This window comes from Oncorhynchus keta, chromosome 13, assembly GCF_023373465.1.
Source record: "Oncorhynchus keta strain PuntledgeMale-10-30-2019 chromosome 13, Oket_V2, whole genome shotgun sequence".
Classification (NCBI taxonomy): domain Eukaryota; kingdom Metazoa; phylum Chordata; class Actinopteri; order Salmoniformes; family Salmonidae; genus Oncorhynchus; species Oncorhynchus keta.
The window spans coordinates 15,246,678-15,259,494 of NC_068433.1; the positions used below are offsets into that span (position 1 = coordinate 15,246,678).

The following is a 12,817-nucleotide window of genomic DNA, read 5'->3' on the forward strand; positions in this document are numbered from 1 at the left end:
GAATGGGGCGAGCCAGAGGAAAGGAGAGGGGAATGGGGCGAGCCAGAGGAAAGGAGAGGGGAATGGGGCGAGCCAGAGGAAAGGAGAGGGGAATGGGGCGAGCCAGAGGAAAGGAGAGGGGAATGGGGCGAGCCAGAGGAAAGGAGAGGGGAATGGGGCGAGCCAGAGGAAAGGAGAGGGGAATGGGGCGAGCCAGAGGAAAGGAGAGGGGAATGGGGCGAGCCAGAGGAAAGGAGAGGGGAATGGGGCGAGCCAGAGGAAAGGAGAGGGGAATGGGGCGAGCCAGAGGAAAGGAGAGGGGAATGGAGCGAGCCAGAGGAAAGGAGAGGGGAATGATGGATCTGTCTTTTTTCTCTCCTCCTCTTACTTCACTCCCCCACTTCCCATCATCCCTCCTCCTGATTCAACGCTTTGGCTCTGATCGCTACTTTACAAAAGAGAGGCAGGGGACTGTGCAAGTGTACACACTACAAAGGAGCCGATGGCACCCTTCCTTCTCCACTACAGGGACTGGTCGTCCGCTTTGAAATATTCCTCAGATGTCATTTCTATATACACCTTCTACAACTTTCCGTTACTGTTGTCCCGCTGTTTCTTGCTGCTGCCACCGCTGCTGTTGTAGAGGCTGGGGTTCCCCACTAGGTGGTGTGGCGCCATGCCAGCGTAGGGACCAGCTGCAGCAGCGTAGTTGAAGAGGGCAGGGAGGAAGGGCAACGGCTCCACCTTCTCCCCCCCGGGGGCCATCATGTTCAGAGCCATAGGCAGGGTGGCCAGGTTGTAGGGGTAGGCCAGCAGCTGCGGCCCGTAAAGCAGGTGGTAGGGGTCGGGGTAGAACGGCAGTTTGGCAAGATCCCCAGTAGGCACCATCTTCCCCAGCGGCCCGAAGGAGAGAGGCCCCGTCGGGTAGGACATGAGCAGGTTGTCCTCCTGCTTCTTGCCAGAGCGGTAGCCACCCTGGACGATGAGGGGCAGCGGGTAGTCCTGCATGGGGTATCCCCTGGCAGTGACCTCCCCTCTGTGAGGGTCACTCGATGGCGCTGGGGAGTGGTCCAGGGGCTCTTCTTCGGACGGTGTGGGGTCCCGGGGGAGCAGCAGGGCATGGGCAGAAGGGCGGTCGCTGCCACTGACCGACCCAGGGGGCAACTGAAACCTCCCGAGACCCTGTGTGCCACGCAGGGACTGGGCAACCTGTTGATTGGCCTGCATCAGCAGGTCCATAGCAGTGGGGAAGCGTCGGGGAAACTTGGAGGGCCGCCTCTGCAAGGGTGGGCTGTTAATAGCAGTTTGAATAGGTGTGTGTATCGGGGACGGTGCGGGACTAATCGGCTCCTCTTTGGGTACCAGGAGGGTCCCCTCCATGTCTCTGGGCTGCTCCTGTAGTGATGCTCCCCTTGACTGCTGAGCCCTCTCCATCTCCCTTTCTCTCTGCCTCTCCCTTCCCAGCTCTCTGTCCATCTCCCTCTCCCTCTGCTTCCTCCTTCCCAGCTCTCTGTCCATATCCCTTTCCCTCTGCCTCCCCCTTTCCAACTCTCTCTCCATATCCTGTTCCCTTTCCAGCTCTCTCTTCATCTCCCTCTCCCATTCTCTCTGCCTTTCCCTCTCCACCTCCCTCTCCCTGGCTAGAATCGAGGACATGGTCAGGTCTTGTGCTTGGTTGGGACTGGGGCTCCTGGACAAGGGTGGGACCCTGAGATCTTGGGCCACTGGTGATTTCTTAAAACCAGCATGATGGAGGAGGCCCATCCCACATCCCTCCCTCTGTCCTTTTCCCACAATATCACCCTCCAGCTTCACACCACAGACCCCTTGGAGGGGCACTGTTGTCATGGCAACGGACAGAGGAGCAGCAGTATGGCTGATTCTCATCTGCAAGGTCGGGGCCATATTTGGAGAAGTAACAGGTGCAGGGCTGGTCCTCCTGTGGTTCTGCCCCTCCAGACTCCTCTTCCTGGGGGTCCGGTAGTCCAGACATTCAGCTCCGCTGCTCATGACCAGCACACCCTGGAGGGCCGAGGAGCAGCAGAGGGAGGGAGATGGTGTCGGCCGGTCGGCTGTGGGGATCTCTGGAGGGGGCTGAATAATCTGAGGACTGGGCTCTCTGTCAGGAATGGGAGTTGTGAGTTCATTAAGTTCTTTGAGTTCAGGGCCGCTGCACAGTGTTGGAGTTTGGTGCTCTGCTTTCACCTCGCTAGGCTGGCTCGCGCACTGCAGCGGCCCTATGGCCTCGCTACTATGCTGTGTCTCTGGGATAGGGTAGCTGATAACGGGGACAGAGTGAACAATGGGAACATGGTCCCTCGTGGTGTCTACGTCTTTGCTAACAGTGCTAACTGTTGTCTCTGCTGCTGCTGCTGCTGTTTTTGACTCTGTTTGCGTCTCCTCCTTTTCTCTCTCCGGGGAGCTGCTTAACTCGTGGCGCCTCACGTGGCGGTTTAGCGCTGAGGATGTCTTGCACACCTTATGGCACTGGGGACAGGTGTGTCTCGCCAATGACCTCCTGCTTAGGCAACTTGGACTTCCCTTTCCTAGTATAACCCTCTCTCTCGCCCTGTCTACCTCTGTTAACTCCGTCTCTGTCTCCATGCCCTCATCTCGAGACTGACACCCCGCTCGGGATGGCACAGACGAGGGGTTGGGGGCTTTGGGGTGCTGGGCTCTCTGGTGGTCCTCTAGTTGGTCCCTGGAAGGGAAGGGGGCCCTACAGAGGAGGCACACAAACTCCAGCAGGTGGCTAAGCTCGTGTTTATCCCGCTTCCTGGAACTGGAGAACCAGCGACCACACGTATCGCACTCCGACGCACTTCCATCGGACCAGAGCCGGCGTTTTGTGTCCATAGGGGGGACTGAGGTAGACAATGGGGGCTGGGGAGAGACCAGGGGAGGATCAGCGAGCTTAAGGTGGGCTTCCCCGATTTCTTCCTCCCCCTCTTTGTCCTTCTCTTTTGAAGGTATAGAGGATGTACTGAACGATTCAGGTGCCTCTCCCTCCTCCTGCACCATGTGATCTTTCACCTCCCCCACTTCCTGCTCCACCTCATCCATCTTTCCATCCTCCTTCTCTTGGTCTTCCTTATTCACATGGTCCATGAGTCTCTCTGCCCTCCTCATTAGCCGGAGGGAGCGTTTGTAGTGGAGTTTGCGTTGCCAGTTCTTTGTTTTGTGGGCATGAGGGGCCTTCCTCTTGGGCTTGTATGAGTAGTAGGGCCTCCAGAGGTTGTCCTCATCATCCTCACTCTGCCCCTGCTTGCGCACCTCCTGGCGGAAGTAGTACTCTCTGACCTTGCCCGTGGCTTTTGGGCTTTTCTTCCGGCTGTCCCCCTCTCCATTTTCTCTCTCCCCATCTCCTCCTCTCTCCCCCTCAGCTTCGACACTAGAGCTGCGATGGGAGCGGTGTTTGTGGTGGTGGTGGTGGGAGTGGCGAGGTTCCTTGGAGTCATGTGGGGAGGAGTCCATCCTTTTGGCTCTGGAAGGAGGGGGGCTCCTGTCCCTCTTGAGGTCCGTCTCGGAGATGCTGCGTTTGACCATGGCCTCCTCGCCTATCCGCACCGTGATCTGGCACAGCGGCCCGGCCCCTTTGCCCTCTGACCCTGTGGACAACTGTTTGGCTGAGGAGCTGTCACTCTTGCTGTGCCCCTTGCGGGACTTATGATGGGACCTAACTGTTTCTGACCTCCTCTCCCCCTCCTCTGTGGCATCTGAACTATCCACTAATTTAGCTCTCTTCCTATGGCTCTCCGTACTTTCCCTGTGAATTTTAACAGGCTTTGCACTGACCTTGGGGAGTGTCTGGCTGTTGCTAGCTTCAGGGGAGGGACTGCTCAGGGGGCCTTTCCCGGCCCCAGAGGTGACCTGGTTGCTATGGACAATGACGGATGGCGCCGCTGTGCCATGCACTATGACGGAGGGCTTGGAGTGGCCGTATGTGATGACAGAAGACAAACCCAACTCTGGGCTACCGCTGACCTTTGGAGTTTTGACTTTGTTACGAACGGATGCTTTGGAGCTGCTGCCACAGCTATCTACCTGCTCTGACTCTGTCTCTCTGTCAGCTACTCTCCCTAAGGCCATACCTGTTAGGGAGGGGGGCAGTGTGGGGATCTCTCCCTGCTCTAGGCCCACTGAGAGGGGGAAGCCAGCAGGGAACTCGTCAGGGTCAGACTTCACACCCTTGGGTAGAGAGCAACTGATGAGGCTGTGAAGGTCCAGGGAGCCGGGCAGGCTGCAGTCCAGGGGCTGAGGCAAGGGGACGGCAGAGGGGTCAGACGGGGGCAGCAGCAGGCTGTTGGCCAGGGAGTCACTGTAGGTCTTGTAGGGTCTCTTCTGGGAACGCATAGGAAGCAGGCGGTAGAACTTGAGGGCATTGACCTTCTGCTTGTAACCGCCGTTGACTGTCTTTTCGCTGGAGATGAGGCCCGGGCTGATGCCGTGGAAAGCCTTCTGGTGGGTTTTCAGGTTGTAGTACGTTGCAAAGGCCTCCCAGCAGAAGATGCACTGGTAGCGTCGCTCGCCCGTGTGCCACACCTCGTGCTTGGTGCGGTACTCGGCCAAGGCGAACACCTTGTCACAGAAGTGGCAGGGATACTTGCGGCGCCACGAGTGCACGTTGGAGTGACGCTTGAGGCTGGACAGGGTCATGTAGGAGCGCTCGCACACCGAGCAGAAGTAGATGACATGGCCGTCCACCACCTTGACGAAGTGGTCCTCGTCCCCCACCAGCTCTGACACGTCGCCTTCATGCCGAACCAGGAGACCTCGCCCTTTTTTCCCTTTCCCAGGCTTCATATCCTCTTCACTTGCCCCCACAATCTGTCCTCCCTCCACCCTAACCTCCCCTTCCTCCAGGGGCTCCTCTTTGGCCAGGATGGGGAGAAGGGGGATGCTAGATGGGAGGGCCGGGTTCAGAGCGTGCGTGCAGGAGGCCTCGTGGGACTGCAGTCTCTTGTTGTGGATGAAGGCTTTGCCACAGTGCTGGCAGCTGAGGGCCCGGCCGCCACGGTGCAGCCGCATGTGGGCCGTGAGAGACAAGGCGGAGCTGAAGAGGCGGTGGCACACCCCACATATCAGCTCTGGCTCGGGGCCATCTGGGGGGGTGGAGGAGGAGTGAGGAGGAAGAGTGAAAGACTCAGAGGGGTGAGGAAGAGGAGGAGAAAGGTGGAGGTTGGGTGGACGTAGGTTTGTTCCAACTTGGGGGCTGCTCACCCTCCCTCCTTTTTTCCCTGTTTTCTCCTTTCTGTCTGTGCCCCGCCCCCCCTGGCCCCGATAGGCCACGGTACTCAGGTTGAACAGGATCTGTGCAGTCTTTGAGGGTGAGGCCGTGCCATTGGTCAGTCTGTGACCCTCCCCTGGGTAACCACCTAAAGGCCCATTGGAAGACCTGGGGGGGAACCTGTGGAACTGGGAGTCCAGACCGGCTTTGAAAAGAGGTGGGGGGGATTTGATGTCCTTTTTGACCAGTGCGGTAAGATCCATAGGAGAGGAAGAGGAGGAAGGGGAAGAGGAGGCGGAGGAAGAGGACGGGGAGCTGTCCCGCTGGGGGGGGTTAAAGGGCCGCCGTTTGTCTGTGGTGGTGGCATCCAGTTTCCACGCTGACACCTCGTTGGACGCCTTGGAGGCTGAGGAGGAGTGTCGGCGGCGGGGGTAGGATGTGGCTGAGGAGGGGCGGTGGTTGTGAACGGTGAGGGCGGCGGGCAGGGCGGCACTGAGGGGGAAGCTGAGGGTGATCTTAGCGTTCTCGGGGCCGTCTGCCTCATCATTCATCAGCCCCTCCATCATGGCCTCCCCTCCTCGGCACTGCCGGCTTTTACCCTTCATCTGCCCTGGTTCCGCCTCCTCTTCTTCCTCAACCAGATTGGTCAAGATGGGCACCCTAAGGCTGAGGCCCGCCTCCGACAGATGCCTGGTCCCCTTGGAGCCCTTGCGGGCAACACGGGAGGAGTAGATGAAGTCAAGCAGGTTGGACAGCACACAGGACTGGAGGTTAGGCAGGTCCAGCTCAGCCCCCTGGATGAGCCTGGAAGAGGGGGTAGACGGCGGGTGGTGGCTGCCTAATACAGGAGTCGTAGGCGGTGGGGAAGACGTCGACAGCAGCAGCTGGCGGAAGTACTGGCAGCAGGCGGCCAACTTGGCGTCGCTGGTGGCGATGAGGTTGACGTCACAGAAGAGGGTGGGCCCGGCGGGCAGGCGCTGCTCGTTCAGGCGTAGCAAGAAGAGACCTGCGTGGAGGGGGTCCAACACCTCCAGCCAGGACACCATGACCAGCCCCCAAAACCTGCGAAACGACAAGAAGAGATGAGTGTTACAGCTAGAATGGATCCCTGCATGCGAGTTTTGTAAGTGGCTGTGGATAAGCACTACATTTGAATGTATTATACAAGAAAGAAAATGCCGATTCCTATCCAAAAAAAGATTCCTTCATGATGCTAAGGAAACGATGCTAAGGAAACGATGCTAAGGAAACGATGCTAAGGAAACGATGCTAAGGAAACAATGCTAAGGAAACAATGCTAAGGAAACGATGCTAAGGAAACAATGCTAAGGAAACGATGCTAAGGAAATGATGCTAAGGAAATGCTTAAGTTGCTTAAGAGCGCAACAAACGTCAGCTGATATTAAAATCCAAAAAGGAATGGCGAGAGCAGGGAAAGAGAGAAGAAGAAGGAATATGTGGTAATGCTGGTTTAGATTTCAGCACACAGAGACTGGAAAGAAATTCCAGGGATCCATCTTGGCTGTGTCACAACATTCACGTCACCTAATTGGAAGGCGTTCAGATTTAATCAAGATTCCCTTGGAATAGAGTGTCGACTTGCATCCCATAGCCCTGTGGACTTAAAACAAATAGGTCCCGTTTAACAGACATGGTGGGGGGGAAAGGGGAGTGATTCTCATCACAGCCTGCTGGCCCATTCCTGGTAGTGGTCAGAATCTGCCGGCCATGACTCTAACCATTATTTGTGAAGGCAGAGGGAGAGAGAGAGGGAGGGAAGGAAAGTGGAAGCCAGGGAGAGAGGCAGGGAGGCAGGGTAGGGGAGGATAGTGGAGGAGGGGTGTTTTTCCGCCCGCTGCATCCGGTTCTGTCGCAGTTAAGCTCGAGAGGACGAGCAAAGAGCGACGGGGCGCTTCCCATTTCCATTCTAATTCTAGCAGCGATTGCGGCAGATCCACTCGCCTGCTATCTATTCATACACGCCAGCTCGCAGATTCGCCTGCAATAGGCAATTTTATTGTAATTACTTATTTAGCACAGGCCGTTCTGTGGGGTCTGCAGATTGGGGAGATGGATGTTGAGGCCTTAATGATGCGACAAAAATAAAAATCCACAGTCATGCTTTTCTGCTTGTGTTTTCAAGCAGCAAGGCAGAAAGGCCTCTGTAAAATTCCACAGGCAGCCCTGAACAGGCAGAAACTAGGTCAGCACTGTTATTGCAGAGGGAAGAGGGAGAGAGAGTGAGGGAGAGAAAGGAAGAGAGAGGGCCAAGCTGGAAACAGGAACACACATACACACAGCACAGGCCGACAGAAAGGCAGATAGCGCACAGACAGACAGACACAAACACATCCCCATTGGCAGAAATGCACGCAGTCATATATACAGGCACGGCAAGCACCCACAGCTACAAAAACAAACTACTGATGCCATGGGTGTAAAACTATAAGTAAAACAATGGGGAGAAGCAGGGGCGCAATCCGCAACAGACAGAACAGAATTACAGAACAGAATTACAGAACAGAATAAGAGGAGCTTTGAAGAAAGAGGATATAAAGGGGGAAAGGGACACGCCACCCATACCCATACGCACAACTACGCTGCTAATCCCACTTGCTCTGTATTTCCCTGGATATACAGGCAAACACAGTGACTATTTTGGCAACCTACCTCTATAGCCCTATTCGCACAGGACTAGTATTACTATACAATGTCGGTTATGTAATGGTTACTCCAGCACAAAACGGACGGAATTCGTTTTCCCAAACTGCCACTGTATTTTTTTTTTTTTTTTTTTTTTATTCGTTCAAATGGACCGTTATGACAGAAGCCTGGAGGCTCTTCTTGTCGTAAAGATATTTCAAATGTCTAGGGATGGCCTAATGTTGACCTAATGACCTTCAGGTCAAAGACAGTCAGCTTAACAATCCATATCAATGACAACCATGAACTAACCTACGCAGACATTTAACTACCTGACGGATTTGGCAATTTATCAATTCATTGGCACAATATCGTCCACTTCATCTTTTAAAAAAAAGAGAAGTACGGCACTAGGAAAGTTGATATGTGACAAAACAGTTTGTTCATCTGTAGGCTACGGGCATAGCACTTTGTTTTACGCCTCAATTTGGTCCTGTGTTCTTCCCCAACCTGGGTACAGCACCTGCTTAACTCTTTTAATATCCCTCAAAACACGGAGATGACGATTCACACGGGACTATCAGAGGACCTGGGAGTTCAGCCAAAAAACAGGGTTTTTTTCAGGGCTGGAATAATAACTACATGCCAAGTAAACATGACTGACATGGCAGATTCAGACGGGACTAAAATGACAAATGTGGTGGGTTGTGCTCATGCCCAGTAAACCATATCCTGTCCGCACACGGCTTAACTTCCTTCATACTGGACACAGAGACATAAAAGTTCATCTGACTCTGGGGAAGTAGATAAAAGGCCTCATTGCCAAAATCCTGAAGTCTCCCTTTAAAGTAGATGTGTCTTCTTGAGAAATATGTGGATATGTTTACTGTGCAGTCTGCTCTGACAACACACTGTCACTTGGTATTAGTCCCGTGTAGTTCAGTTGGTAGCGCATTGAGCTTGCAAAACCAGAGCTGTGGGTTCGATTCCCATGAGGGACCAGTACGAAAAATGTCTGCACTCACTACAGCAAGTTGCTCCGGATAAGAGTGTCTGCTAAACGACAAACAAATGTCATTTAGACGCCAGCTACTCGTAGGCAGACACACCGTGAGACGGTGTGAGGGCAAAAAAAATGGCACGATTTCATATGGTGTTTACGCCGCAAATGGGAAAATGCGTCTGCTGCCCTCTCTCTCTTCATCTCGCTGTGACGCACACAACTGCCTCTCCACAAACAGGCCCTGAATGACTGTCTGGCCAAGCATGACGGGGAGCTTTACACACACACACAACACAATCACGCACCACACACAGTCACGTGCAGGCATACACCCCCTCCCCCCTCACACGCAAGCAAGCATCTGACCCTCAGTGTGCCAAGGACCCAGCCTCGCCCCCCACAAAATACAGTGCCCTTCTGAAGCACAGTGTTCCGCACAAACAAACATGTCCGCTGAAGGATTGTACATCTATTTTCACCCACAGTGCTGAAAAGAGAAAAAAAACACACAAAAACAGAACAGCAAGTGCAAGTACGGTTTGTGTGGCACAAATGACGGACTAAGCTACGTAGATGAACACAAGGCAGAATCACAACGTCAGCAAGAGGAAAAACATTAACGCTACACTCGGGTCACAGTGACCATGCCACTATTAAAAGTACCTAGAGTCCTAATCAGTTAGTATGCAATGGCTCTGATCCCATCTCCTTTATATGTACAGCCCAGCCATAGACTAGTGACTGCAAGAGCCTGGTGGGTGGGTTTCAGCCAGCACGCGGGGGGAAATGTGGGGGGCCGGATTGGAGTGTGTGTGTGTGTGGGGGGAGTTTACTCGTTCCGCACTGTGAGCGAGTGGAGTGGGATTGTGGAAATAGGAAGGTGTCGGTTGGGTTCTCCCCAGTGTGGAATGGCCAGCAAGGGGGGCACCAGTTGGGTCGTGAAAAGGGGGCTGTCGTTGGAGACAGAGAGAGGGAGAGACACTGAACTCTCCATAACCCCCCGGCCCAGAAAACATGGAGGAGCCAGCCAGATGGGCAGAGGGAGGAGGAGGAGAAGAGCAGGGGAGGAAGGGATGATGGTATGGGTCGGGGAGTGGTGGGTGGAGAGAGGAGGGTGGAGAGAGGAGGGTGGAGAGAGGAGGGTTGGAAGGGTAGATAGTGTAACTTCAAACACATCTCTTCCTGGTCCAGATTTCATGGTTTCCTTGTCTTTCAGATCCTGCTCAGCGTGTCAACATGGCCCCCCCCTCCCCGTCAGTGTAATCTGTGGTATCGCTACAATTTGGCATGCCACTCCACGCACCAGCGAGCCTGCTCCATGTTAAAACGCCACACTCCATGGTCCGTTGGCTCTCAACCCGGCACATAATTATCATCATTCTGACCCCTGTAATAGAGAATGGAAACAACACCCACTGACCTTTTTGGGGTAATTTTCCCCAAAACCATTTTAAATTTTGCACACAGTCCCTCTGAAGACACAGTGCAGGTCAGTTAGGTTTGTGCAGCGTAAAACAATACAACTTTATTGTCCACAGTTACAGCGAACAACGGAAATGTGTCTTCTGCTCTCCTCATTTCTCAACCGTACGACTAGAGCGCATCAACCAGCAAAGGGACAAATCCTGACTTTATAGATGCATACATAACTCAAACCTCTGGTCAAATCATACTTCTGCGGAAGTCATTCATATCAACGAGAGATTTATGCGCAACATTGCACGCTGAAATCTCCATTTCCGAACTGGACAACTGGAATGGCTTAAGTGGAAATTGTACGCAAAACCAACATTGCCAGGGTATTCAAGTCTTCCATTGCCAGGGTATTCAAGTCTTCCATTGCCAGGGTATTCAAGTCTTCCATTGCCAGGGTATTCAAGTCTTCCATTGCCAGGGTATTCAAGTCTTCTATTGCCAGGGTATTCAAGTCTTCCATTGCCAGGGTATTCAAGTCTTCCATTGCCAGGGTATTCAAGTCTTCCATTGCCAGGGTATTCAAGTCTTCCATTGCCAGGGTATTCAAGTCTTCCATTGCCAGGGTATTCAAGTCTTCCATTGCCAGGGTATTCAAGTCTTCCATTGCCAGGGTATTCAAGTCTTCCATTGCCAGGGTATTCAAGTCTTCCATTGCCAGGGTATTCAAGTCTTCCATTGCCAGGGTATTCAAGTCTTCCATTGCCAGGGTATTCAAGTCTTCCATTGCCAGGGTATTCAAGTCTTCCATTGCCAGGGTATTCAAGTCTTCCATTGCCAGGGTATTCAAGTCTTCCATTTCCAGGGTATTCAAGTCTTCCATTGCCAGGGTATTCAAGTCTTCCATTGCCAGGGTATTCAAGTCTTCCATTGGATGCCATTGACATAATCTCGCCAGTATACAAACAACAAGTCAAACAGAACACTGTTGGCTGGAAATTCATCAACTGCCACTGGCGCTAAGCAACGAGGCTCCCTATAACTCCTGACCTCTGACCCCTAAAGCCCTGTGGCATTGTAGGTCATATTTCCCATACAGTGAAGGCAGAGGCTTGGTGGCCATGGTGACCAGGAATGTGGAAATATTTGGCAGAGGGACTGTTGTTTTGGAAAAAGAAAGCAGGGTTGGTTAGGGAAACAACAATGGGTCTGTGACGTTAAAATGCCCTCCAAGGCTTAGCAAGAACCTCCTTCCGCTTCCAAAATAACAACCTGGCACTAGAAGGATATTTTGATGACACACCAAAGAACAGACAGGAGAGGCGAGAATAATTTAACCTCGGCGCTAGATTCGCTATCAGGGATGTGTATGTGCAAGTTTTTCACCAACTCCTTGTGTCATTTTGGGAGTTAAGTCGGCTGACCAGTCACAGTGAGAAAAGGTTTCTCACACAGAGCCCATGTCATGCTCACGTCTACCGCCTTGCTCTGATACACATTAGCTAGACCCCCCAATCTGGAGTGTTTCATGCAGATGCGAAAGACGCAGAGATTTTTTAAGTTTCATCACAATCTCTGAACGAGTCATCGCTCCTGAAAAAGAACTGCGTGGTACGCCAGCGAGACCGAGGAGGAGGAGGGAGACAAGGCCTCTTATTGGCCCCACACACACACACACACACACACACACACACACACACACACACACACACACACACACACACACACACACACACACACACACACACACACACACACACACACACACACACACACACACACACACACACACCAACCAACCCTTACACACACTTAAAACAAATATTACATTTCTCCTGACATACAAAACAACCAGGCAATGGCGTGACTGAGAAAAACAAGCAGACGAAAAAGAGAGAGAAACATATCAGCCTCCCTTTCACTGCTAGGCAAGCACACAACAAGACAACGTACCTCGGAAAACCTCCTGCTGCATCTCTGCTGCGATGTGTTCTCCCTCCTCTCTCTCTTGCTCGCTCTATCCGCTCTCTCCCTCAGTCTGTGTGAGCGTGCGTCTGCGTGAGTGTGTGTGTGTGAGAGAGTGCAGGCAAGGAGAGACGGCGCACACACAGGCAGCAGTGTGTAAAGACAGAGGGCAGGAGCGACTCTCACACTCTGTCTCTCTCGGTCTCTCTCACTCACTCTCTCTCTCGCTCGCTCCCCCTCGCTCTCTCTCTCCCCCTCACTCACTCTCTCTCTCTTACTTGCTCCACTCTCTCTCACTTGCTCCACTCTCTCTCACTTACTCCACTCTCTCTCACCTGATCCACTCTCTCTCACTTGATCCACTCTCTTTCTCTCACTTCAGTTGTGCACATGATTGTCAGTATTTTTGCCTTTTTTTCCAGCAAGTGAATTCCCCCCCACACCCCGAATCCAATCCTCTTTTTATTTGGAAGTGTTGTTCTCCAACCACACACACAGACACACTACTTTATATACACAAAGCCCGGCAAGATAGGGAGGGCGAGAGAGAGAGAGAGAGAGAGAGAGAGAGAGAGAGAGGGAGAGGG

General features: G+C 53.2%; 1 protein-coding gene across 1 annotated transcript; it reads right to left on the reverse strand.

Moving 5' to 3' along the window:
- LOC118391912 (zinc finger and BTB domain-containing protein 38-like) lies at positions 1 to 12,571 on the reverse strand. The gene is made up of 2 exons (XM_052459427.1): positions 12,219 to 12,571; positions 1 to 6,268 (listed from the first exon to the last, which is right to left on the reverse strand). The coding sequence occupies exon 2, from the start codon at positions 6,250 to 6,252 to the stop codon at positions 562 to 564; it is 5,691 nt and encodes a 1,896-aa protein (XP_052315387.1). The 5' UTR covers positions 6,253 to 6,268; positions 12,219 to 12,571; the 3' UTR covers positions 1 to 561.
- Between the last annotated feature and the right edge of the window lie 246 nt (positions 12,572 to 12,817).

Coding starts and splice junctions, on each gene's coding strand:
- LOC118391912 (XM_052459427.1), bottom strand. CDS start 6,252: ATGGTGTCCTGGCTGGAGGTGTTGGACCCCCTCCACGCAGGTCTCTTC.